The 25,519-nt window shown below is 40.9% G+C and overlaps 5 protein-coding genes across 9 annotated transcripts; 1 reads left to right on the top strand and 4 right to left on the bottom strand.

The window, feature by feature from the left end:
- Positions 1-915: 915 nt before the first annotated feature.
- LOC147324771 (zinc-binding protein A33-like) lies at positions 916-6,206 on the bottom strand. The gene is made up of 6 exons (XM_086302374.1): positions 5,809-6,206; positions 5,545-5,640; positions 5,161-5,391; positions 3,526-3,548; positions 3,326-3,444; positions 916-3,250 (listed from the first exon to the last, which is right to left on the bottom strand). The coding sequence occupies exons 1-6, from the start codon at positions 6,199-6,201 to the stop codon at positions 2,700-2,702; spliced, it is 1,413 nt and encodes a 470-aa protein (XP_086158500.1). The 5' UTR covers positions 6,202-6,206; the 3' UTR covers positions 916-2,699.
- A 232-nt stretch (positions 6,207-6,438) lies between these two features.
- Positions 6,439-13,449, bottom strand: rapsn (receptor-associated protein of the synapse, 43kD). The gene is made up of 8 exons (XM_086298810.1): positions 12,480-13,449; positions 11,466-11,804; positions 10,686-10,844; positions 9,977-10,075; positions 9,747-9,869; positions 9,576-9,629; positions 9,187-9,386; positions 6,439-8,923 (listed from the first exon to the last, which is right to left on the bottom strand). Exons 1-8 carry the CDS (start codon positions 12,702-12,704, stop codon positions 8,851-8,853), a joined length of 1,272 nt encoding a protein of 423 aa, XP_086154936.1. The 5' UTR covers positions 12,705-13,449; the 3' UTR covers positions 6,439-8,850.
- A 403-nt stretch (positions 13,450-13,852) lies between these two features.
- Positions 13,853-18,998, bottom strand: kbtbd4 (kelch repeat and BTB (POZ) domain containing 4). 2 transcript variants are annotated; one of them, XM_086298807.1, is made up of 5 exons: positions 18,731-18,998; positions 17,124-17,598; positions 16,894-17,035; positions 16,414-16,520; positions 13,853-16,333 (listed from the first exon to the last, which is right to left on the bottom strand). In XM_086298807.1, the coding sequence occupies exons 2-5, from the start codon at positions 17,583-17,585 to the stop codon at positions 15,473-15,475; spliced, it is 1,572 nt and encodes a 523-aa protein (XP_086154933.1). In that variant the 5' UTR covers positions 17,586-17,598; positions 18,731-18,998; the 3' UTR covers positions 13,853-15,472. The 2 variants fall into 2 exon arrangements, with proteins under 2 accessions (XP_086154933.1, XP_086154932.1); XM_086298806.1 differs by lacking the exon at positions 18,731-18,998 and adding an exon at positions 18,410-18,706.
- Positions 17,513-21,483, top strand: LOC147324768 (protein FAM180A). 2 transcript variants are annotated; one of them, XM_086298809.1, is made up of 4 exons: positions 17,513-17,608; positions 20,066-20,264; positions 20,457-20,530; positions 20,624-21,483. In XM_086298809.1, the coding sequence occupies exons 2-4, from the start codon at positions 20,192-20,194 to the stop codon at positions 20,969-20,971; spliced, it is 495 nt and encodes a 164-aa protein (XP_086154935.1). In that variant the 5' UTR covers positions 17,513-17,608; positions 20,066-20,191; the 3' UTR covers positions 20,972-21,483. The 2 variants fall into 2 exon arrangements, with proteins under 2 accessions (XP_086154935.1, XP_086154934.1); XM_086298808.1 differs by lacking the exon at positions 17,513-17,608 and adding an exon at positions 18,780-18,846.
- On the bottom strand, positions 21,061-25,269 carry ddb2 (damage-specific DNA binding protein 2). Of its 3 annotated transcripts, none has more exons than XM_086298803.1 (11): positions 24,999-25,269; positions 24,772-24,906; positions 24,584-24,693; positions 24,200-24,391; positions 23,889-24,034; positions 22,915-23,014; positions 22,489-22,666; positions 22,173-22,318; positions 21,698-21,853; positions 21,577-21,622; positions 21,061-21,489 (listed from the first exon to the last, which is right to left on the bottom strand). In XM_086298803.1, exons 1-11 carry the CDS (start codon positions 25,153-25,155, stop codon positions 21,245-21,247), a joined length of 1,611 nt encoding a protein of 536 aa, XP_086154929.1. In that variant the 5' UTR covers positions 25,156-25,269; the 3' UTR covers positions 21,061-21,244. The 3 variants fall into 3 exon arrangements, with proteins under 3 accessions (XP_086154929.1, XP_086154928.1, XP_086154931.1); XM_086298802.1 differs by lacking the exon at positions 23,889-24,034 and adding an exon at positions 23,411-23,577 and having other exon boundaries at positions 24,999-25,268; XM_086298805.1 differs by lacking the exon at positions 23,889-24,034 and adding an exon at positions 23,411-23,577 and having other exon boundaries at positions 24,772-24,910; positions 24,999-25,265.
- Positions 25,270-25,519: the final 250 nt, after the last annotated feature.

Here is a 25,519-nt window from a genome sequence, read left to right as displayed (position 1 = left end):
CACAGTTGCCAAGTGCTTCCTCATAGGGGATCATCAGATTGCTGGCCTTGTCTCTAACACCTTACAGTATTAGAGACAGGCAGCTGTTGTTTGCATTTGAAGCCATATAAATAAACTTGAATTCAAAATTAAATGAATGGATTTTATTGATTTTTACCTTGTCAGTCCTAGTTTTACTGGATCTCAGTGCAGCATTTGATACAGTTGACCACAACATATTACTCAAACGACTGGAGAACTGGACAGGTCTTTCAGGAACTGTACTAAACTGGTTCAAAACATACGTAGAAAACAGGAAATACTTTGTATCAATAGGTAACTTCACATCTGAGCAGACAAGTATCACATGTGGAGTTCCCCAAGGTTCCATCTTGGGACCCCTTCTGTTTAACATCTACATGCTCCCACTGGCACAGATTATAAACAACAACAAAATAAACTATCACAGCTATGCAGATGACACACAAATATATATCACAATGTCACCAGGAGACCGAGGCCCTGTACAGGCTCTTGGTAAATGCATTGAGGAAATCAATGACTGGTTGTGCCACAATTTTCTCCAGCTAAACAAAAACAAAACTGAGGTAATAGTCTTTGGCGCCAAAGAAAAACGATTACAGGTCACCAGAGAACTTCAATCTATACATCTAAAAACCACAAACCAGGCGAGAAATTTGGGTGTAGTGATGGATGCAGACCTAAACTTAGAAAAACACATTAAGACAATAACAAAGTCAGCTTACTATCACCTCAAGAATATATCAAGGATAAAAGATCTGATGTCTCAACAGGACCTGGAAAAACTAGTCCATGCATTCATCTTTAGTAGGCTTGATTACTGTAACAGCATCTTTACAGGTCTACCTAAAAAATCAGTCAGACAACTACAGCTCATTCAGAACTCTGCTGCTCGAGTCCTCACTAAGACCAAAAAAGTGGACCACATCAGTCCAGCTCTGAGGTCCTTACACTGGCTGCCTGTCCGTCAGAGGATAGACTTTAAAGTTCTGATGCTGGCCTATAAAGCTCTGAATGGTTTAGGACCAAAATACATCAATGACCTCCTGACCCAGTATGAACCATCCAGATCCCTCAGGTCATCTGGATCTGGTCTTTTATCAGTTCCCAGAGTCAGAACCAGACATGGAGAAGCTGCATTCAGCTTTTATGCTCCTTATATCTGGAACAAACTCCCAGAAAGCCTCAGGTCAGCTGAAACACTCAGTTTATTTAAATCCAGGTTGAAGACTCACCTATTCTCAGCTGCATTTGAATAAAGCACCAAATCCACACTTTAAGCTTAAATTTCAAAACTTACACTAACTACTGATCTTATCTATTGTTCTGATTTTATCTGTTTTGATTTTATATACTGTTTTGTTTGTTTGTTAAGCTTAAATTTCAAAACTTACATTTAACTACTGATTTTATCTACTGTTCTGATTTTATCTGTTTTGATTTTATATACTGTTTTGTTTGTTTGTTTGTTTGTTAATTAGTTAGTTAGTTTATTTGCTTGTTTTAATCAATTTTAAATCATGCTTTTTATTTGTTCTTGTTTCTAATGTCTCTGTAAAGCACTTTGAATCACCTTGTTGTTGAATTGTGCTATACAAATAAACTTGCCTTGCTTTGCCTTGCCTTCACGGAAATCCTTTTACTTCAGTTTTGTGTTGTGCTGCAATAATAGTTTGTCAGTTAATCATCCTGCCCCTGGCATGTCTGACTCCACACAGAAAAGCCTCAGGCTTTTAAACCGGAAACGTTTACGATGATGTCACAGAACAACACACCTGCAGCCCACACATAAGATAACCTTTTTCCACTATTCAGGAATTGACAGCACTAATAAGAGTGTCTGAGTGCTTACCAGCATGGCTTAGTTTCCTAATATGTGTTGTCACAGAAATGTCATTAACCTTTACACTAGATGCCAGCTATTTCATGTTGTTTGTTGGTTTCTTCTACATATGGAAGTATCCTTGGGTAAGATACTGAAGCTTTACTTTTCCAACCTCTGTTGCACAGTTAGATGAATAAAACATTTTATTTTAAAATCTAAAAATGGTTTTTATTTTTACCTGTCCTTGCCTGTCATAGTGTGTGCTAGAAATACTTGAAAAGGGAAACTATAAATATTCAGAGAGAGAACCTGTCTCGCTTCTTGTTTTCTCCATCTCCCTTTGATAAAGGATTAAAGTTATTTTGTTTTTTTCGTTGTTTCAGTTTTTTATGTAGTTATTTGAATTTTGTTGGGCGGTGAAAGAAAAAAAGCTTAGATCCTTTAATTAAGAAGTACTAGCAAACACAGGAAACATACAAACATCTGCAGCCATGGAGTTGCACTGCTTTTTAAAGTTGATCTGTATGTGAGGATGGGAAGAACAGACACAGAAACCACATCCTCAAGAATGAACAATAAACTGACCTCATCATAGGGATTAATACAGTTCTATACTATTCTAATCTAATGTTTTTTATTATTAACCTTTGTCACTATGTTTGAAAATGAAGCTAAAATATCACTTTGCCTGAAAACATGTCTCTGTTTTTTCCCATAGTTATACCTATCCCACATACAAAAGAAAAACAGTGTCTGAGTTCCACTCCTCAGACAGTTGTTTCCTCCTGAATTCCATGTGTAAAGCATTGATTTATCAGTCAGCGTAGCCTGTTAAATAAAATGTAGCCTCTGACTATTCTACTTGTACTTTTATTACCTGGGGACAGATTTTCAGTTTGCTTGATTTTTTTTTGTCTTCACACAATCCGGGGGAAAAGTAGGGGAAAACCTTCTCAGTAAATTTGTCTTTGAATGTGTGGATCTTTGTAGAATCTGCAGCATTAATGAAAACGACTTTTCCCTTCTCATAGTCCAGCTCGACTGTAATCCTGTTGGGCTTCTCCTTCATTGGGAGCTTGGAGCGAGGTGTGGTCTGTGCCCACAGTGAGTCTCCATTGCTCAAGCCAATTACCCAGAAACCCTCAGCAGGGCTGAGGAAGATGGTATTCTTTCTTTGGATGGAGTCTAGAGCCACTCCGATGTACCAGTCTTTGCCTTGGCCCACATCTACAGTCCAGCTGTGCTTTCCAGATGTAAAACCAGTGGCTCCCAGCACAGAAACACGGTTGATGAGGCGTTCGGGATTGTTGGGTAGGAGCTTCTTGCTGCTGTATTGCACACAGGATAGTTCTTCAGAGAACTCTAGGTTGGACTGGGCAGTGTTTGGATCCAAAACAACAGGAACTGGAAACCGTAAAATTCAGTTAGTTGAAAATATGATAGAATTTAGAGTAAACTTGAATTTTTTCTTTAACCCACCACATCTGACACTGTCTTCCACCTTCTTCCAAATGTGAAAACTAAGCGATCCCAGATGCTTTGCAGAGTTTATCAGGATATCTCTGATTACCTCTGGCTCTCCAATGCTGCACTGGAGCCTGAAACATGTTAAAATTGTTACAGCATTCTCTCATGGAAAGGGTTGATGCTGATTTTGGTAGATAGTGGGTTATGCTTACATTTTCTTTGTCTTCTTGTAGTCCTTAAGTTGAAGAGAGAATGTGAAAGAGAGTACATTAAGGACATGCTGCATTACAAAATCACATATGCAGTACAGCTGTATTATCGGAAATTATTGACTGAAAGGTAACAAACATGTACAATAATTCAAAACTACACATACTGTATATGTACAAACGATAAATTGCGCTATGATGGCAGGTGTCATCAACCTCCTAACCCTAAATTTAAGACATACACAGTGAAAACTGCGACAGATGCATCGACAGGAAACTCAGATACAGACAATGAGACAGGAGGTGCCGACATATGGTGATACACTGCATTACAACAGCAACTATTACAACTAGAAACAGAGAGGAACGATTCTGAATAATTCTGAACAATTGAACTTGTCTGGAAAACTTTATGCTATGCTTGATACTAATGATCATAATAATTAGATGACAGTTTGCTGAAATTTAACTCTGTAGCGCCACCATTAGGCCGAACTTCAGTGTGTCCAATACTGTTTATGATCGAACAGCCTTCTAAACTATAATATTCACATCAGTTTGATTTATACAGTTTTGTATCAATTGGGAACATGCAAAACATAATACAACGAACCACCTAATTTGCTCAGATTGTACTGTGGATTAATATAGTGGCCAGCATCCATTCATCCATTTTCCACCCACCAGGCAAGCATTTTGACAGGATGGGAAAGTAGATTGGCAACTTTACTCTTATGCCAAATCTTCCACACCACTCTCCCCTCACTCATAAACAAGATTCCAAGATGCTTAAATTCCTATACTTGAAGCAGTAACTCTTCCATACCCTTCAAAGTCCTCCACAAACCTCTAGACTACTTAAGCAAACTCCCACCGACCCTCCAATATGTTCAGGAGGACAAAAAGTTAATCTAGTGCTAAATTGCCTGAAACTCCATTGTTCCCCCTGAATCTGAGGATCAACTGATGTGCCTTCCCAGGGAGGCTGAGAAGTCTGATTTCTTCGAAGCTGGAAAACACTTTTGATTGACCTTCTTGAAAAGGTCAATCAAAACCCCAGTTGGCCAATCCAGAGGCACTGTACTCAACTTCCTTGCAATGCTACGAAGACATGTCAGCCACCGCAGAGTCACAATATCCAGAGCTTTGAATTCATCCTCGGTGGCCCTACCACCCAAGAGTTATTTAACTACCTCAGTGACCTCCCCCTCAGTGACGGTGTTATATTAGGAGTGTGGCTGCTAAGTGATAGGTGGATGCGTGCACAGGTAGCTGTAGCCAAAAGCTGTGGTTTTAAATGAACACGATTTAGACTCTAAACAAAAAGCTTCAAAAGGTGACTTCATGATAAATGCATTATGCCATGGTTAATCTTTTGTATGCAGCCTTTCCTCTTAAACAAAATACAATAACAGGAAAAAGTTACTGTCGGGACTGTGCACAGCGAAGCTTCATAGAAATGTTTATTTGCCATATATAACATCCGATGTTTCTCTACTACTACTGTGTTGTTTTTCATATTTAATGTGTTGTTGTTGTTGTTTTAATTAAATAATTTTTACTTGACTGTTTTTATGACAAATAATCTAGAAGTTATTATAAATAAAGGCAGTCTGTAAATAATGACAGTAAATGTACCTGTAAAAGCTGTATATCCTGTGCTTTGAGGGCTTTTTCAATATCACTGATGGTGGAGGAGAGTGTGTTGATCTGGTCGCTGATGTTTTCCAGCTTCTTACGCATGATTTGAGTTTTGGTTTCCTCCTCCAGTTTGAGCGCCTTCAGCCTTGTGTTTTCCTCGTCCTGAAGCAACTGGTGGAACTTTTTAAACTCCTCCTTGATTGCTGTCTCATTTTCATATGCTTGCGTCTGCAAGTTCAGGAATGTGGGTTTTTTTAATGCCAGTAAAGAGAAAGAATGGTTGTCACGCAGAGGGATTTTTCAATCTAAGCTGGAGGCAAAATAAAGTTGCATGCTTGGAGTCGTTGTCAAAATGCTAGAGGCACTGGAAATGTTTTTTACCTTGATATAGGTTTTAGTTTCCTCCCATTTCTCCTTTGTATTCTTCAGTATTTCGAGTTTATTCTGTAAAGACTCAAGGCTGGCTGATATTTCTGCCTGAAATTCAAGAAGAAATTAAACATTCAGAGCTCAAACAAACAGCTGATTAGTCTTGTTCATCAGTTCCGGCTTCCTAAGATTCTTTCTATTAAAATTTAACAAATAGACAATATAACTGACTTTCTTCTACTGTGTTGTGGTGGAAGTATTTCTATTTTCACAAACCTTTTTCTGTTCGGCTGCTTCTTCTACTGGGCTGCATTCGTGGACTTTATGCTCTTTTGAAACTTGGCAGACAAGACAGATGAGCTCTCGGTCGTTGTGACAAAAAATCTTCAACATCTCGTTGTGTTGACGACATTTGTTTTGACTGCTGGTCATTATAAGCACTTTGTGTTCCTTTGCGACATTGTGCAGTGCCAGATTAATAGGAGGTCTCTTGGTGTCAGACACAATGCCACAGACGGGACACTCTCGCAATCCTTTCCACTCCCAGTAGTTAAACAGGCAAACTCTGCAAATGTTGTGGCCACATTTTAAAAGAACTGGAAGGCAATAAATGTCCGTGCATTGAGGGCAAGTTATGTCTTCTTCAGGAACCGTCGTTTTCGCAGCCATCAGGTTGAAGGGTTTCTATCGAGTGAGTTTACAAGAAAACTTCCTTTAAATTTCAAGGCATTGTGACTGTAGGAGGTTTCAGTAAAAGATGGCCAACTGGTATTTCTGGTTAATCGTGCAAGTCATCCAGAATTCCCTGAAGCTGTGGTAGTGGGTCAGAAAAATTATTTTGTTGCCAAATTACCAAACAAAAATACAAAAATACAGTCACCTTCAAGAGTGTTTTTATTTACCATCATGTTAAACACAAGAAGGACATTTGACTAAATGCATAAACTTACTAACAATGCATCGTAGTCAAACTCTTACAGTCAGTTTCTCAGACATGGATTAACCCTCATCCGAGACAGAAAGAAAGTTTTAGTGAAGGTCTCCATGATCCAGGCTCAATCCATGTCTGGACAGCTGAGACATTATCGAATAAATCATGTTTATATCATGACGTCTAGAAAAACATAACAAATCTACATGTATTTAAATGTTGTGGTATTACTGCATTAATCCGCAAAGGCAAAAACAGAGGTAGTTTAAATTGTTAAAAGACGAGTGGCGGCTGCACTGTCAGTAAAGTTGTTTTTTTTATACTACAGACAAGACAACAAGAATAACCGGCAGATAATATATGTGCATTACAGCGAGTGAGCTACAGGTAAACAGTGAATCAGCATTATTTTGAATGCAGAGAGCTCAAATAAGATTCAGATGCCATTTAAAAGCAAGGTCAAATGGTGCTCTTATAATCAGAGATATAAGTGCTTGTTCAGAAACACTTGTGTAAATGTGTTGCTCTCACTTTTCTCTATCTCCAATGTGCACTTAAAGTATTTCAAAAGGCTCCTGTCATTTGTCAACACAAAATCAGATCTTTATCTCCTTATCACTATGCTGTTGAATTTATCAGTGTGTCCCTTTAACGGCCACGGGAGTACTTTAAAGCTATCTACAAGCACAATCTCAACAGGAACTTTAGTGAAAGGAGTTTTAGCTTTTGAGAAAAAGTGGCTTTACGTGAGAAACCTCAGTCTATGACAGCTCTTTCCATAGCGTTCCTTAGAAATGATTTATAGGGGATACGAATAATAAAAGCCACTAAATAAGAAAGAAAGAAAGAAATACTTATGCAGTCACATGGGTGCATATTTTGAAGTATCTAAACTTTTTTTTCTGCATCGTAAATAAAATAAAAAAAACATGCAACCCCTCACTGACATGATATCTCAGTTAAAGTGGCTTCGCTAAAATACCTTTCCAAGTAAATATTTTAAATATACAGAGATTTCACCATTTCACAAATACAATACATTAAAATACACTGAACGCATTTGCCCCCAAATAACTGTGTGTAAGTGTGTGATTGGTCAAAGATCCTTTCCCCGTAGGGTTTTCTTCTCAAAACGTTTTGAACAGGTGAAAACAGGTGTGCACACGGGTGTCCACTGTTCATAGACATAAACTACACCTTTATTGGCTGCTATTTCCAAGCACAATGTGCGCTGCTTGCTACACAACAACATTCAACATTTCGTATTTACTGCTGTTTACACTTAGCTAGATTAATGTGATGGTGTTGGGTTTAGTATGTTGCTCTGTTTTTGTTTGTTTTTTTGCTTATTTTCTCTTCTTTCTCTTTTTAAGTGCCCTCTCTCACTGTCCCTCTTCCCTTCCGTTTTTCTTTTCCTTCATCTTTCTTTCTCCGTTTCCTATCCCTCAGTCATGTCTGTCCCGTCTGTAACAACTGAAAATATAATAAAATAAATAATAACAACAAAGGTCGATCAAATGGACCAATACGACAAGGCCATGATGATCCATTTGGCAAAGTAAATCCATTGGGTATCCTTGTTGGTCTTCAGGCAACAATTCTGACGGCTAAAGAACCAAATGGGACAGGCAAAGAAAAAAACCCCAAAAAAAACGTTTTGAATTAATGAATGTGAAACATTCCCAGCAATGAAAGGAAAAAGGAAACTGGCTGGCTCCTGGATTTCTGTGAATAAGGACAGAAGAAAACAGCTGCATGTACCTGTTTTGTAAAGACATACTAGTTTTTGAATGGTTAAGAGATTTTAGTTCGTTTCAGGACTTACAAAACACGTCAAATAAATCAAACTTTTAAAAGAAATTAACATGAGAATAGTATGTACACAGGTTTCAGTAATAAATATGGCTCAACTGTTGTGCTGTAAAAAGTCAGCATTGAATCTTTGAATCTGAACAAAAAGTCACGACACTAAGTCTGGGGAGATGTAATTTCGTCTCACTTTGTACTAAGCAATTCCAGTGTATAAAATAACAATCACACTATGTTGTAAATGTTCTTTTTACGGTCGGTCTCCTGTTTAAATGCTGCAACAGACGGCCAGTCATCAGAGACCATGTAGGCTCTTCAGCTTATCTCGAATTGCAACACTTCCATCGGTTATACCTCCTTTGTCAGCTTCAGACTGTTGTCTAAGAAAGATGGATGCCTTGATCGTGTCTTCTGAGCAACATGCTTCGACATTCTGGATTCAGTTCAGCATCCTCTGCTCAGAGCAATGAAACACTCCTCAGCACCTCCTAAGGCTACCTGCGTCTCTCAGATCAGTCAGGAGCCTGTGAGGCACCATGCCGTGTCTGCAGATCCAACGCTCAAACGCAGCCTCGCAATCACACAAATCCCGGCTTCATGGAGGACTTGAAGCATTTAGGACAACCTTTTGTCCCATTTGTCTGGAGACACCTGAAAGACAAAGAAATATGGGAAATACACTCTTTAAACTACATCTAGATTTGGTTATGAGAACAATTTATAGGTGAAGAAAATCCGAATCACAATCGGCACTTTGTTGTTTCTGCAAAGTTGTGATGCATGCCCAATCGAGTAGGATCAGTGGCAAAACATTTCATCATTCGTCCAAGTGCCTCGTTTTTCTCCCACTGAAAACACTGCATTTCTCCAATGTAATGTAACTAATACCAGGCGAGATTTGAACAGACACCCACTTGAGATGGAAAATGTGGGAACAGGGTAAGGCCTGCAGCTTTTGGTCCCTGTCCCCGATGGACTCTCCACACATGCCGCAGTAGAGCTCCAGCTCCTCGACACACTGGAGGAACTTCACCACCTGCTCTCTGACCTCATTCAGCTGCCCCCTGCTCCGGTAAATCCCTTCACTCAAGCAGTGAACCTTCAGTGTGCACAGCTTGTATAAGAGAAAGAATCACAATGTCATTGCTTTAAAGTTTAAAAGCATGAGAAACTAGTGCTTAAAATCTTCAGGTGTCTTGTTTTGTTTAACCAACAGTCATCTTTACAACTACGACTGAAAGAAAACAAATCTAGAATGAGAAATGGCTAAACTATCCCTGCAGCTCTTTTCCTGTTCAGTTACCTTGTTTCCCATTCCATCCGCCAATTCCTGTGCTCGCTGCAAAGAATCAAGAGCCTGGAACATGAACAGGAACAGGAACACTTTATAAATACCAGATAATTATTTTGAGTACAAATAAAACATTGTGTCCCTTTACTGTCAGAATTTATATTTGTGTAAACTGTAGGGCACCTTGTCAAATTCTTTCTGCAGAAGCCAGCACTTTGCCACTCCCAGATGGACGTGTGCTTGCCCAAGACGGTTTCCTATCTCAGTCATAATACCCAGCGCAGACTCATAACGAGGGAATGCTTTCTGAACATATGAAGAGAAAAAAACCCAAAAAGGTAAATGCACAGACTAGTTGTAGATGACCAGTTTTGAAATTTTACATTAATGTGAATGCAATATTGGTACTGTACATCAACATCATGTCTGCAGCGATGAATGTCTGCAAAGTTTAGCAAGCACAGAGCCTGAAGAGGCCGGTCACCATGCTGCAGGGCAATCTTCATGGACTCCTGTTGAAGCAAAAGACAGATTAGTTATTGGTACAAAGTAAAGAGCAGACATTAGAAGAGTCCTACCTCCATCATGTAACACCAACACCCTGAACTAAATTGAAACTCTAAGCTGCATCCTCTCAACTGCAGTTACACAGATTTATTTGTATCGCAGTGTGCATTTAAAGAGAGATGTGATAGAATAAATATGAGCCGTTGTCCGTGGTATCCTGAGTATGTCCGGATGCATAAACTGTTGGGTTAAATGTAATAAATCTGAAATGCATCCTGCTGTCTTGTTACTATACTTCTACACTCAGAGGCAATGAAATCGAGTTATCTTTCACCCCCCCCAGTACATAATTAGAACAGAGCAAAGACTAAATCCACCCTCTTCATTAACATTTTAAACCGCGCCTCTCTGAGCATATTTTTGTCAGGGTCTAAGGCCTCGTACAAAAGAACAACTGCCACTTGCACCTGTCGGCAGCGCAGCATCTACTGTCTCTGCAGCTCCAACTTCAGAGCAATCAAAGGCACGGGGGTTGGGTCAGCAAGATGGCGAGGAAGGCTCTGAGTTATGTAAGTTTGTCTCTGAGGACAGTAATGATGTGTTATAAAACAATACCTCACAGCACTCCATGGCATCTGGCAGGCGCTCCAGTTTCCTGTAGGCTACAGACATGTGGTACTGGCTCATGGCTCGATACTTGAGGCTCCAGCCTTTGCCGTAGTCATTGACAAGCTCGGCCGCTTTGCAGGGGAAGAACAGGGCTTTCTCAAAGTCCTGTAGGCACATGTGAATGACCACTTAGGTGACACCAGAAAAGGGCGCCACATCTTTTTAGATACTACTAGCATTAGCATTTTGGTTTTTAATCTTCTTAACAAGAGCACTCAGACAATATTAAATCGCGTTGCGATGCAGGATGTAATATTTTTTTGTGTCATAAAATAACGTGACACATGAGTGCATTCTTCAAGCAGAACTTCATCACTATCCCATTGAAACCAATCCTCTCTGGGAAGCCAGAGGATTACATATACAAATCTCAGATGTCAAGGGTACTACAAAAAAGAAAAAAACACACACCAGCCGGCCAACTCACTCAGCTCTTGTTTTACAATGCCCAACACTACACAGGCTAAGCATTGATGATGTTGGCTCAGATGTTCTGCAGTGTTGTCATACTCTGTGAATACGCTGGCAAAATCATTGATTGTGGAATCACACGTGCAGTCCAGTGAATGTTTTACTCAAATAACACAGCGGAGACGTTTGGAACAGCCAAAGTATGTACGATTTTTACATTTATTTATCGGTAATCGCTCATTTTTATTGAAACTGAGCAAAATGTAATGATGGGAAAACAAGAATCGCTTGTCAGAAAAACAGCTTTTTGAGTACCTTAAGCTGGACGTAGATATTTCCCAGACTGCAGCAGACTCTGCACTCCAGCATCTTGTCGTCGTTGTTGTGTGCATAGCGCAGGGCTTTCTCGTAGCTCTCCAGGGCCTTCTGGAAGACACTGAGACCCAGGAAGGCATTGCCCATGCTAAGACATACCTGGCCATTGAGTTGCAGGCTGACAGTGGTGCCCTGCATGTTTAAGCAGGTCTTACAGTATGAGACTGTTTTCTGGAAGTCGCACAGCTTCTCGTTGCTGCGTGCCAAGTTCAGGTAGCCCTCCGTCAGGTAGTCTGGGTCCTCCATTTCTCTGGCTGTGTCAATTTGTTCAAGGGCATACTGCAGATAGAGTAAGAGGATAAATGTTGCAGGGAACAGGCATAGTCTTCAACTTCACGCAGATTCAAAGACTTTTTAATTCGTTAAATTCATTCAGACATAAGACCCCTACTTTTTTACAGTTCTCATTAAAGCCGAGTTAGTGAGAGCGGGCGCTGCTTCAGGAAGGATGATTATGTCAACAAGACACCCCACACTCATACTTAGGTTGCAGAGCACTTATTTACTCCGCATCATGTGGAAGCCACAAATTAACCCATGCTTCTCAAGTTCGCTGTGGTTGGAAGAAGGTAACCTTTGACCTCTTCTCATGAAATAATCAATGACACATTGCGGAAATGTTACAATGCTACAACTGTGTAAACGGTGGCACTTCACAGCTGACATGATGACATTTAAAATTATGAGATATTCAGTGACATTTAGTAACTGGAACAGGAACTGCACACACACGCCTACTGCTGTTTGCATTAAGAAAAATGTAATCGCACAGTATGCAAAATGTGAATAATGTCTTAACATTAGTAATATAAATAAAGCGTGGCTGTTTAGTCCTGGAATATGAGTCATACAAGTATGAGCTACGGTTATTGAGGTAGATTTTTTTACTCCTTTACAGAAATGCTAGATATACTATACCATTATACGTGGCTCGCTGTGGTTTTGATAGCCTACCTTTAGCATGTCTTTGTACTTTCCCATTTCTGAGTGAGCTGTGATCAGGCACCCCAGCACTCGAAACTTTCCTCCGGGATCTGAGGTCTTTTCCAACACTTTTGTCCACACATGCAGAGCTTTGTCTGTCTGATTGGACTGATACAACTTTAGACCCTTCTCTATCTGCTGCTTGGTTTGGTCCTGGCCCATCTCTGGTGCAAGGTGCCTCATAAAAATATTCATTCGTTTAGGCCATGCAATTTCAGTGAGGCAGCAAGAAAATAGATCCTTGCCATGAACAGTACAACTCCAAAGAAGATCCCCTGAAGATGATCCCTCTGAGAGGTTTGTGCCAGAAGGCCCACAGGATCCCGCTCTATCAGCTCCGGCTGTGCTGAGATGGAAAGGAAACTGGATCCACCAAAATGAGAAGGCGACACACCAAGACCATTATTACCAAACGGTTTACGGAGAGCTGAAGGGCCAAGCAAATATCCTCCCCATTTAACCGAGCCACGTTTCCCCTTCACCATTAAGCATTTGCAAAATTCTCTCTCAGATTTCCTTTCGAAACACGTCAGAGAAAAATGTTTCCCAAGCAGTGTGATAGCAGTGGTATCCCAGAATATCTAGTCCCTCCACACCCACCGAAAGGAATTCTCAGCACCCCGGTGTCCAACCCGCCCCCCTCCGCTTTCCTCCTACTGCTGGCGCTACAGCAGATGGCCCTGTCACTCTAGACCATGTGTCCCTTCAGGAATTATGTTCTGCCCTCAGCAAACCGTCCCAAGGTCACTACAGCTCCTAGCAATCTACCTTTACACTAAACATTACTCAAGGACTAACTACACGAGTGACATCACAAACTTCTGTAGACTTAAAAGCACTCATCCGCAAAAACATCCGACCAGATCCTCACATGGGCGGCGGTGAACTGTGACACCGTTTCGCGAGCAGCTTATATCCAGACATTCAAACTGCGCCCGTCTTACTGGTGCTCTTAGCTTCAATTCCTATTGCGAGTCCTTATGGAGACTCATATGTGGCCCCAGAAACCCCCACCCCTCATCAACTGATGCTTAGAATAGTTCACAAAGTCTGACATGTTACTGGGCTTGGGTTTCAGCTGCATAGCCTCCTGCAAAACATCAATGGGATCAAAGTTTTGGCGTCTGTGTGGTTGCTTTCTCTCCTTCGATGCCCCTTTTATCTCACAAGGACATAAACAGATAAATGTTAATTAAGTACTTTTTCTTTTTTCAGGAAAAGTTTTCCAGACCTACACAGGCACAATTTGTAAGTGCATCACTGTATCTAAACACAGGATCAATGGTAGCATTGTTAATTCATTAAAGGTTATAAATATCAAAACAACCACTCAAAGCTTGTAGCTACAGCAATATATTTAACATTTCAGATAATGGTTAACTTGAACATGTATGGTGTACATCAAAAAATACAATCTTGAGACAAGAAAATCTGAAAAGTTAAAAAACACCCTTTGTTATCATGTCTGCACACACCAACTTAAAGTGCCCGTACTATGCTTTCATGTTTCCATTAACCTTCAGTCTGACACATTTAGTGCATGTAAACCTACCTTCTGTTCTGTGACTTATCTTATGTAACACATAAGCATAATACCCGCCCGATGGTTAGTTTAATTTAAAAAAGGTGCCTGAATTACATCCACAATCCACCATAATTTCCTGGGAATCACAAAAAACTTTCCTGGTACAATACTACAACAATGGTTATCATAATGCAAGTATCCTCTGCAATACTTCACATCTGTGGAACTGTAGAAAAATAATCCTAGAAAGGCATTAAAAAGTATGAGTTATGTATTTAAGCACTGTGGTGTCAATAATAATACATGTATTATTCTTATTTTTATTATTACTGGCACATTGTGCTTCAAGCCTTCATTCCAGATTCAGTGGTGATTCAAACAAAATTCAGTCAAAAAACAAGAAACAGATGGACACAAAAATGAAAAGAATTAAGATTTATAATCTTTTTGTAAACCTATAGTTATTAAAATCATTACAGTAAGATTTACATTTTAATGCCAATTCATTATATTTAGCTCCCCGTGAATTTCTTACCTATGATATATACTGTGTTATTAATATTTTGTCCCACCTTGTCATGTTCAAACTAAAACAGCTGTTGTTTTGTTTTGCTTCTTTTTAAAATAGCAAATTCCCAATCAATATTTTCTCTTCACGGCTAAAATCTTGCTAACAGCAACACTGTGTGACGAAATGTGATGACCATTCACATAAGTTGGAGCTATTGTTTAATATTTATATTTACAGATAAAAATAGTCATTCAGAAAAAGTCAGATGCTGCAATATATTTTGAATATAGCTTAAGCTTTCCATAACCATTGTGGGTTATGTACATTAGGCAACTTTGCTTTGCTTTGATCATTCTAACAAACCAATCAGAGCAAAGTGTTTTTCTCCGGAGTGGGCTTTAAACAGGGCAATAGTTATTGGAATGAAAAGGCCGTGTACACACTCAACATTAAAGTATGTAAACTTATTCTAGTAGACTCTGAAAACAAGTATAACATGAGCACTTTAAAAACATCTTATGATATCTGACCTACAATATCATGACACACTTACAATATAGTGACAGATGCCTTGTGTTCATTAATATTTTTACACTGAAGCTGTTCATGCGTGTCAGTAAATGAGGAGTGCACAGAAAACAATAGATTAGTTCATCACTTTTCACAGCATCACCACAAATTAGATTCTCGGCAAAGGAGCCGACAATGAGACACGTTGTAGTACAAGCGACACACCGCTGAACTGTTGTTGTGGGGCCGGTGGTGGAGTCTGAATGGAATAAGTGACACAGCTGAGTAAATACAACTCGTGGACAAATTTCTTCACAGGACGTCTCCATGAGTGAAGTCTTGGTCAGTCAACCAACAGTCTTCCCTGATTCTCTGTGGCTGGTGTGTTGACCACAGTGTGAACATACCGCGGAGAGGTTAGGCCAAAACAAACTGCCAGTTTGTGAGGAGGATCTTAATACCTCTGATTACGGAGACGACAGACGTCGCCGGGTTAAACTTTAAAGTATTTGCGTCTCCTTTCTTACATTTGTCTCTGAAGACGTAAATACAGCCATTACAACTGGCCACCTTCCACAGTGACGGGACACAGCTCCACACTTCGGGGAAGCGCAGGCGTGTGAAGCTCTCGAGCAGTGGGTTGTAACACACCAATGAGTCTCCTTCTCCTACGATAAAAATCACGTCCATGTGGACTGCTGCGTGCATGCAGCCGGCGAACGGCAGCATGTAAGGTTTGATCTGGCACTTTTGGGAGGAGGTGTCGAAGCACTGAATGAGGCGAGAAGGCTTTGTGAAAAAATCCATGTCGTTCTCCTCCCCTCCCAGCAGGTAGATGGTGCCTCCCAGGTTGACGCCAGCAGCCCCTGACACTGCAGTGTCCAGCTGGTTGGTCTCTGTCCACATGTTGTCCTTCACTGTGTAGTAGATGACGGCATTAGAGAGCGTGTCCTGCAGCGTTTTACCTCCCAGTGAGTAGATGGCATCCTCAGTGGAGACGGACACCATAGTGTGGTGGAGGCGGTCTCTGGGAAGTGGTGCGCAACGCTCCCAGTCCATCGTGTGCATGTTGCACTTCCACATGCGCCGCGGGATAGAACCCCCCACCACATATAGGTCCCCTCCATGTTTGCAGGCTGCGGTGATCTGATGACATAAACTGTTCTGGCCGCTCACACTGATCGCATCATCCTCATCGCAGTGCAGTGACACGGCCAGAGAGTGAGTTCTCGTCTCCTCCTTGCCAATCAGGTAAATATGGACATTCTCACCAATTTCCTGAAGACGAAGAAAAGGAAACATCAGCAATGTAAATGTTTTTTAAAAATATTTTACAGCTCCATATGAGAGAAAATTACCTTAAGATTTTCTTGAAGGATGCAAGAAAACTCCTCTCTCTCAACTTTATTGTGATTTATCCATGACTCGATGGCCACTGTTGGATTCTGAGAACTTGGAACGCCATCTGAACACAAACACAAGGCATGTTTGAAACTAGATCAGAAGATGTGGGTTTTTTTCCTGTTAAAGGATCATAAAAATGTTTTCTCCGTTAAGATTGTAAAAATTTAAAAAGGCCTTTTTTTGAAGAATATCTAGATTTAGCGTTGTTTTGTTGTTGTTGTTTTCAGATTAGTTCAGGCACAGTGTTCATTATTCACACATCCTACTTTCAGGATTTAAATAAATATTAATGCATCAATTGTTGAACTCAAAGCCAATAATAATACCCTTGTTTAAAATAATAATTAGCAATGCAACATTAAAATCCTAAATGTATTTTAATAAATATGTAAAAACAATTGCTAGTCTGGTGACAGAGAAGCAAAATGTTATACCTTTGATGATATCTAGTAGCAGACAGAGGGGCAGATTTAGAAACTCTTCAGTCTGGTGCAGCTGGGCCAGGTGGATTTTAGCACAGTGCTTCGCTGCAGTATACAGCTCCTGATCACTGTGTCTGTCTGCAAGCCACATCACCTAGATGAAAAAGGAATTACTTGTATTGCAGCACCATTGCCAAGAAGCAAGGACTATGAGAACAGGTGTTACAAAAACAATAATTCACCTGCAAGCAGTTCTTGACCTCCACTGTTCGGGAGAGGAAGCGCGAGCATTCTTCAAACAGAGCAGTCAGCTGGTACATGTCCGCCATCTCATAGGTGTCCTGCAGCTCCTCCACCCTCAGTTTAATGGTACCATGGTAGATGTAGTCAATCAGCAGCTGGAAGACGGTAGCGCTGACATCCTTAAGCTCGATAATGCGGTTGTGCGACTCTTTGAGATTGGAGGTGAACATGGAGCGGAAAAAGCTGCTCTGCGCAGAGAGCACCAGGCGGTGCAGGTGAAACTCTTTGCCGTCAACGGTGATGGTGACATCAGCAAACAAGCCGTCCTCCAGGCAGAGATCCATAATACTCTTCACCACTCGGCTCGAGTGGGAGCGGTCCGTGAACGTGTACCCCAGGAAGTAGTTTTCCTCGCCCACAGATCCCCCAACACTGAGGCCACCCTCCTCACTGGACTCCATCTTTTCTGCTCGCCTGTGAAAAAGTAACAAACACTGATCGACATGTTTATACTCAGATGTCAGTATATTTTCAGCATATCTAGTTAATAATAACATGCCAATTTTCCAATAAAACCTGTCTCCAATGAGATGATATGGTTCAAATTTCAGTGAATGTAACTAACTAGCCTATTCGCATAAGTATATGTGAATAGGCAATGAGTCACTTTTGGAGTATAAACTAAAAACAGATGATAAAGAAAACTCTCGAACTCTTTAAAATTAATGACTATTTGAATTATTATAACAACATAAATGTAAACCATTCTAACACGGTTAAGTATGTAACTGAATAGCTGTCCTATACATCCTTAAAACTTAAAACAGAAAGTCTTTCAGAGCGTTTACACATAACCTTGCCATTTATTTTAAGTTGCTGCCACATGCTTTGTAAATTTTATTCGTTGGCCGATTAAGTGTCATTCACAAATGTTTCTAAATTGTCGCCAACATCAGGAATTTAGCGAGTTAATTCACAAATAAACAACTCAGTGAGTGCAGATACCATGCTAGCTGCTCAAAACTCTGTCAAGATGACATTAAATGTAACGATAAAACCCTGCAGTTACATTATATTTACTACGTTAATCGTGTTAGCTGTGCTGCGTTCACGGATAGGATTAGCTAGCATTAGCACTAAAGCAGTTAGCAGACTACAATCCTCTGGAGCACAAATTCCACCGTAAAATTATGTCGACTGTGTTATTACTAGGGCTGTGAATGAGGCAAAAAATAAAAATAAAAACGCAAGGCTTTAAATGTGAGTAACAAACAAATACGGTTACCTTTATCTCCACTACTCTATCATTCAGAAGGAGCTAAACTGTTCACCGGAAGTAAATAAACTTTTTCAGAACGCAAATATGACACATTCACCGGCACCAATGGGTGCTACTGCATCCCTGTGGTTAAGCTGTGTTACTGCGGTTTCTTCAACTTGCAGTCAAGTGTGTGCCACAGCCCCCTGCTGGGCCCTAAGGATACTACACGTGGGGCGCGACAACTCACTTAACATACAAAAAATTAAAACCAAAAAAATACAAAAAAATCATCCTAATTAAATGTTTACGTCAAAACGAATCCCCAAAGCCACATGGTTTACACACCTGTTTATCTATCTAATCTGCCAATCACATACAGCAACTCATGCCATGCACTCTAGCATGTCGACGTACTCTCTCTCTCTCTCGCTCTCTCTCTCACAGCTATGACACTTAGGATGGTATGTACATCTGTGTGTTGTCTTGGTATGGGTGGCATGCTTCTTGAATAATATTGTGGCGAGCTCAGAAAAGGAGGAGACGGAGGTGTCGTTTGGTCTTGCTTCCGTGAGCTAGCCAGGGAGCACAGCCGTTTATTAACAATTCTAGAAAACTCTGCCGCTAGCTAATGCTCAGCGCAGCCACAGCACAGCGAAAAAACAACAACACAGGGCGCCCTCTGACCCCGGAAGGACACACCGTCGCAGCGAGAGGGCGTCACCTGTCACTTTGGCAACATAAACAAAATATAACTGTACAAACAGAACCCCGAACAGCCCTGACAATATTTTCGGAGTTTGCCAGTTTCGTCTTGCCTTTTATGTTCTTCTTCTTCCTCCTTCCATCGCAGCAGATCTGCCTCCATCTCAGCCCATCCCTAGCATCCTGTCACACCAACCATCTGCATGCCCTCACTACATCCATGAATCTTCTCTGTGGTCTTTATCTTTTCCTCCTGCCATATTCAACATCCTTTGTGCAATATATAGACTATCCCTCATCCGCATGCATTCAAACCATCTCAGCCTTGCTAACCACCAGTATTGAAACTCAACTACCTTAACTGCCTTTTCTCTTTGCAGCTTCATTGGAACAGGAGTCTCCCTGTCATTCACATACGTGTATTCTGTGTTGCTTATACTGACAGCAACATTTGATCATGCATAATTTAAAAAAAAATAGCAAGGGACACGTGTTCCATCGAGCTGCACTTATTAACAAAGAGGGTGAGCTCTGACAACTTGAATGAATGTCATCCATGCAGTGAATTCTTGCATAAAAGATTGTGAATCAGTGCAGGAATTCTGCTTACATGTGCAGAGCTGGCTGACTCACTGACAGGGAGTCCTGGTAGAGATAAGAAGTTTACACAAAAACACTAAAGTTTAGGAAGGAAAAAAATACGGACTCACCATTTTTCTTTCCTTGAATTATTTATGTTGAGAGTTGCCTCACCTTGAATCCACTTTACCTAATTTCATGTATTTATATTTTTTCTTGTTTTACATGAATATACTGTGCATTCACGTGCTTCCTATGTTTGATGTTCATGCTGGAAATCTGCTCAATAAAAGAACAACAGAATTAGTTGCCTCTCTGAGCTCTGCTCGCTGAAAGCTTTCCATCCGTTTCTGTCTGCTCTGCATCACTGCCAACTGGCTTTTGGTCTCTTTTTCCAAGGTGGAAAAATGCACGGTATTCAGTCTAAGCTGCGCCTGCCTGAAGTCACAAAAGAGTACTAGGAAGAGTAGAGGTGAGGAGATGAGGTGAGGAGTGTATTATCTGCCGATAACAATCAGAAGAAGAATGACCGCGAGCTCCCAACTGAAAATCTTCCTCCAGGTCCTTTTGTGGCTTTGCTTTGAGCAGGTGTTGCAGGGTGAGTAACAGAAGGTCCGCTGGCATGGCTGCGAAGAAAAGAGAGAAATTTGAATGTTGTCACTGAATACTGCGTGCAGTTGTGCAGTATGTATCAAAATGGATGAACAGATGTTTATTTGAACCCTGACAGTTTGTCACCACTGACTAATTTGATTACAGTGCAGCTAAACTTCAGTGTTTTCCTGTTTAGATGTGGCTGAAGGCTTAAGTCCAGCTCCTCAGAACACCGACCCACTAGTTTCCAATGCAAACCTGATCTATGAGGTACTTTTCTTTGCTTTACTTAAGGCTACACTTAGGCAAGCTAAATATTACAAATAACTGATGAACATTTGTCCCCCCCCCCTACTCGTGCAGCTTTTGCTGGGTGGGGTGGAGCTCGATCAGGACAACAACATCGTCCTGCTCGATGAGGAGATGGCGTCGATGAGGCAGGGGCGAGCTTTTCTGTCTCTGATCAATGACAATGTTCCCAGAAGTCTGAGCTCCATGGAGCAGATGGCAGATGCACTCGAGGGCCAGAGGAGCAGACCGATGATGGAGCGGCAGTTTGAAAATGTCGTGCTGAGCATGGTGTACACTGCGCATCAGGCTTGGCACGAGAAGAGGAAAGAGAGACAGGAAGCTTGGGGTGAAGTTCTCCTCAAGCTGGCAAACATCACGGTACACGAACTCCGAGGGAATCATCTCTTCAGATATTCTTAAAATAAAGTTGCATGCAATTAACCACTTGCCTTAAATGTTTCTGGATTTTGTATTAATAAGAAATATGTAATCAAAGAATGACTCAGCCATAAATGAAATGAGCATCTTTATTGTCATACAGTAAAAAAACAAAAAAAAAACACTGCTTTTGAACACATTTATATATATAAAGACTTTTTAAACATGCAGACAATCTCTGAACGTGGAGACTCAGTAACAATGAATAAACAGCATATGAAACACAGCTTTTTAAGACCTCGGCTGTTTTATAGTTCACTTCTTCCTCATCTGTGTTTGTTTTTGTTTAGTGCGGCCCTTCTTGGTTTTAGTCTCAGTTTCTTCCAGTGAAGCTAGCTTTTTCTTAAGCTTTGCATCCACAGCAGGACCCCTCCGGTTCCCACTGGAGTGTGGCTGACTCCTCCGCTGCCCTCTTAAAACTGAGTTCAATGGTCCTTCCTGCTGAACGTGGTGATCGCCCATCGGTGACTCGTTCTGGTCCCAGACCAGCACAGTTATACCTGGGGAGTGAGCAGGACAGCGCTTTAGTGGGAAGTAAATAAAAACCATGGCTGTTAATAATGTGCAGTACTTGTCCAAGTGCTCACCCATGCCAGATCCAATTGCGTCGCCCATTGGGTTGAATTTGTTGATCTGTAAAAACAGAAGCCGCGATCTTAAAATAATTAAAGTTCTAGTTCTTTATGTTTACAATGAAATGATGCTCACAGATTTGATCCCTGAAGCAGTGGGATCGTACAGCTGACACACGAGCTCTGCTGTGTTGGAGTCAAAGATGTCAATGGTCCTCAGGTCGGCCCCGCAGAAGCGATCGTTGGGGTAACGGCCGGCCACAATTAGATCATACATAGGGTGCCATGTGGCCTACAGCACAATTAAAGCAGAAAAATCTGTTGTCACCAATTATATGAAAATGTTAACATCTCTCCAACAAATTCTTATACCCTATATCGATGGCAAACGGCTGATTTAAATGAACTCTGCCGGTTCTTGCAAGAAGAGTGGTCAAATATCCAGCCAGAATACTAGTGCAGATGTGTGTATACTTTTGACTCTGTGTAAAAATCTATAATAAACTACTTGTGCACGCAATTCTTGTTTATTAAAGACATTAAAGATGTATGTTGTACAATAATTCCAACGTGCAAAAAGAACAGTTTAAGCCCAAAGACAGGAACCAAACCTTGATGGGTGTGAGGTGCTGAAACTGCCTGTGCGGGTGCTGGATGATGTGCTGAGGCTTTGACCAATCAGAAGATGAGTAGACGCGGATCTCATCGTACTGATCTGTGGTGAGCAGCTTGGAGCAGTCCAAAGGGTTGAAATAGGCTGTGAGGAGATATGAAAATCTTTGTCAAGAGGTTTTGCAGATCTTTTAGGTTTAGAACTTAAAAATCTATCAAAGAAATGAATTAAAGACAATTAGAAAACGTTTTCTTTCTTTTTTAATTTTTTTTGAAGTAGTAAGCATGAGAGGTTTTTCCATGAGGAAGTGTTACCTGAGTTGACGGCTTTCTCGTGAGGCATTTCGTACAAGAAGCTTTTCTTGTCCTTCATATTCCTCAAGTCCCAGAGCTTTACCGTGTGGTCAACTGAGGCCGTCACCAGCAACCAGTCGCATCGGGAGTTGAACTCTGCGTGGGTCACTTTGGCTTTGTGCAATTTGTCACTGAAAATCTGAAACATTAAAACAGAGCAAATCAATTAACATTAAATTGCCACAGAGGAGATTCATGGATGTAACAAAGGAAGACTTGCACAGGAGAATGCAATCGATAGGAGTGATATGGAAGCAGATGATTGGCTTGGGCGACCCCTAAAGGGAAGGGCCGAAAGAAAAAGTGCTCTGTGTTAAATAAGAACTATAACTGATCCTTTAATTTATCAAAACCAGTGAAAGCCCTCATTAAGAAAGAGGCACACACCTTTTGGCCATCCAAACCCAGAAGTAAAAGCTGCCCCGCATTGTCTCCTGTCACGAGCATCTGTCGGCTTACAGACACGTCAACGCAGCAGTACCAAAAACTACGGAAGAAAAGAGCTACATGTAAGAATTTACAAAATAATGTTTTCCACAAATCATAGCTTTAATTGAAAATAGGATGTATTATACTACGTGACACTTCAACAAGAGATAACATTATATATGCACAATGCTCTCCGCTATCTATGTTTTCTCATTTACCTCTACTGATGTCTACCCATGCATATAGTCATGCTTTTTGAAATCTGCCATTTATTTTTTTTTGTATTATAGCCCTGACAAATTACATTTCATAAAATAGGAAAAGAAATATGAAACCTTTTTAATGCTATTAAAAAAATGTGGCAGCAGGATTCCTACAGACACAGTAGAGGGAAATGAAAGAACTTTCCCTTTTTCACAATGCCGAGCATCAGTCTTCTTTAGGAGTTTCTCACCAAACATTGTGGTGATCGTGGCCGCAGTCTTGAGTTCTGGACAGAACAGTGGGTGCGCGGCCCTCAAAACTCTGTGCGGTCAGTGTGCCCTCGCCAGAGGCCACATAGACTCTAGAAAGGTCTGTGGGGCAAAACTTCATCCCTCCGATAAAGTCTCCTGCTCCGTTCTACACACACAAATACGAATGTAGGTCTGTCACCAGGCAGCAGTTATGACTACAACTACCACACAAACGTTCACACCAGCACCGGCCTTAAATCATGCTTTTTATTTGTTTTTGTTTTTTAATGTCTCTGTAAAGCACTTTGAATCACCTTGTTGTTGAATTGTGCTACATAAATAAACTTGCCTTGCCTTGATTACAACTTCCCTTGAGAGATCTCTGAACTCTCTGTAAGAAGACTGATGCTAGACTAACCCCTAACGCTTTTTGATTTTAGTGCACAGAAGAAAAACAAGTGGACACTCCAGTCTTACTTCAGTGTTTCTGTGCTGGCAAACACTGTTAGCGTTGTCCCACTGAAATCCCGAAGTGCTGTCGTACCCCCCATAGATGAGGTGAACAGCTGAGTGGGATTTAAGTGGTTAAACTTCATGTCTGTCACTGAGTCTCCAGCCCCCATCTAACCAGAGAGCCAACAACAGTGTTTCATTAAGTACAGCTACATCGCACCGCTCTGAAATGCACCACAGCCTGAAGATGCATCTGACCTCTGTTAAAATCAGTTTGCTGAATGTCTTTTTGATCAATCGAAAGAACAAATCAAAACCATTAAACAGGAACTAACCCCTTGAATAAAGGTCTTCTTGGCAGGCGCCTCAAAGTCCCACAGATAAATGTCTCCACCCTTGGACCCCACAGCCAGAGTAGTAGGATGTATCGGATGCCACTCAAGACAGGTGATCCTGCGGTTGAAGGGGCTGCTGCCACCGTGGAAATGATAGGATGACAGAGAGCGAACGAAAGGTTCCTGGAGACACTGGAGAGACAAAAGAGCTAGATTCACACCTGCTATGAATAAATCCAGTAAAAGGAAACGAGAGGTAACAGATGGACTATGACTTATGAACTTGTCCCTGGATTAGATTTTTTTTTTTTTTTTAATTACTATTGGAACAGGTGTGAGTATTTTGAGCAGCATTGGGGCCAGCACCACATCAGGCTCTCTTACCTGTCTCATCTGTGAGTGCAAACTCTGGCCCAGAGTGCTCTTGTAGATATAGTGCAGTATGCTCCCGTCCCAACCTCTCTTCTGGACTCCTGCAGACTTGAGAGCAGTCCCTAGAAGACACACGAACCCATTCAAGTGTCACAAAGACAGTGCTGTCACTGGACTGAGGTGTTTTCAGAGCCTCATACCTGATTTTGACGTTTCGCCATTTGTTTTGTCTCGTAGTTTTCTGGAGAGAGTTGGACCGGAGACGCCCTCGGGTGTTTTCTTCACTTTATTCTTTGATCCAGCTGCAGCTGACTTCGTGGGCTTGCTTTTCATTTCTACCTTGTAAACACACAAAGCAACAGTTACTCGTCACAACGCGGACGATTGTGCACTTGTCTGCACTTCTAATGTTCATATTGCTGCTTACCTGTGATGTTTAGTGCTTTAACCCTGCAGTTTAACAGCAAGAACTTCTCTGTTTGCATAACACGACAGTACACGTGACTATGTGCTGAAAAATGTGTGTTTTGTAACTTGTGTCTGTTAAAGCTGGTGAACGGTGGGTGGCACTGTAGAGCCACCATGAAATCTCAGTGTGCACCATGTTTGGAGTTCAAACAACTCAAACTACAAAGTAAGGTAACGGCAACGAAATGCTCACAGAAGATTGCGAAGTAATTCATTGCTCAAATAAATAAAAAATGTCATGTTATGTCAATGTCATGTTAAATTATTAAACTAAATAATTTTCATAAAATATTTAAGAATTGTGTAAAACAAAGAAAGGATTTACATTTCGCTGGTGCAGACATCAAGGACTATTTATGAAGATGAAGAATGAAAGCGGCTGAAAGACGTTTGTACATTATATTTTATATTTTTATTGCATTTGCCAACTTTTTATTTATTTATTTATTTATTTTTTGTTTGTTGGGGGGGGGGGGGGGG

Source organism: Aulonocara sp. 'chitande type north' Nkhata Bay, linkage group LG7 (assembly GCF_057382095.1).
Source record: "Aulonocara sp. 'chitande type north' Nkhata Bay isolate Kocher_YH1m ecotype deep benthic linkage group LG7, A_spYH_male_GT1.1, whole genome shotgun sequence".
NCBI classification, from domain to species: domain Eukaryota; kingdom Metazoa; phylum Chordata; class Actinopteri; order Cichliformes; family Cichlidae; genus Aulonocara; species Aulonocara sp. 'chitande type north' Nkhata Bay.
This window is presented reverse-complemented; position numbering and strand designations above follow the sequence as displayed.

What these genes read in the sequence shown, in the direction of transcription:
- LOC147324771 (XM_086302374.1), bottom strand. Translation starts at nt 6,201, where the DNA reads ATGGCTGCGAAAACGACGGTTCCTGAAGAAGACATAACTTGCCCTCAA. An exon ending in AAACTAAAACCTATATCAAG is followed by an intron (nt 5,392 to 5,544) that starts GTAAAAAACATT and finishes CTGAACTTGCAG; the next exon opens with ACGCAAGCATATGAAAATGA. An exon ending in GGAAGACAGTGTCAGATGTG is followed by an intron (nt 3,251 to 3,325) that starts GTGGGTTAAAGA and finishes TACGGTTTCCAG; the next exon opens with TTCCTGTTGTTTTGGATCCA.
- rapsn (XM_086298810.1), bottom strand. Translation starts at nt 12,704, where the DNA reads ATGAATATTTTTATGAGGCACCTTGCACCAGAGATGGGCCAGGACCAA. An exon ending in TGCAGAAAGAATTTGACAAG is followed by an intron (nt 9,630 to 9,746) that starts GTGCCCTACAGT and finishes TTCATGTTCCAG; the next exon opens with GCTCTTGATTCTTTGCAGCG. An exon ending in CGGATGGAATGGGAAACAAG is followed by an intron (nt 9,387 to 9,575) that starts GTAACTGAACAG and finishes CTCTTATACAAG; the next exon opens with CTGTGCACACTGAAGGTTCA.
- kbtbd4 (XM_086298807.1), bottom strand. Translation starts at nt 17,585, where the DNA reads ATGGAGTCCAGTGAGGAGGGTGGCCTCAGTGTTGGGGGATCTGTGGGC. An exon ending in GCTACTAGATATCATCAAAG is followed by an intron (nt 16,521 to 16,893) that starts GTATAACATTTT and finishes GTTTGTGTTCAG; the next exon opens with ATGGCGTTCCAAGTTCTCAG. An exon ending in TCCTTCAAGAAAATCTTAAG is followed by an intron (nt 16,334 to 16,413) that starts GTAATTTTCTCT and finishes CTTCGTCTTCAG; the next exon opens with GAAATTGGTGAGAATGTCCA.
- LOC147324768 (XM_086298809.1), top strand. Translation starts at nt 20,192, where the DNA reads ATGACCGCGAGCTCCCAACTGAAAATCTTCCTCCAGGTCCTTTTGTGG. An exon ending in CTTTGAGCAGGTGTTGCAGG is followed by an intron (nt 20,265 to 20,456) that starts GTGAGTAACAGA and finishes TTTCCTGTTTAG; the next exon opens with ATGTGGCTGAAGGCTTAAGT. An exon ending in ATGCAAACCTGATCTATGAG is followed by an intron (nt 20,531 to 20,623) that starts GTACTTTTCTTT and finishes CTACTCGTGCAG; the next exon opens with CTTTTGCTGGGTGGGGTGGA.
- ddb2 (XM_086298802.1), bottom strand. Translation starts at nt 25,155, where the DNA reads ATGGTGGCTCTACAGTGCCACCCACCGTTCACCAGCTTTAACAGACAC. An exon ending in TGCACTCACAGATGAGACAG is followed by an intron (nt 24,392 to 24,583) that starts GTAAGAGAGCCT and finishes TTGTCTCTCCAG; the next exon opens with TGTCTCCAGGAACCTTTCGT. An exon ending in CACGATCACCACAATGTTTG is followed by an intron (nt 23,015 to 23,410) that starts GTGAGAAACTCC and finishes TTTCTTCCGTAG; the next exon opens with TTTTTGGTACTGCTGCGTTG.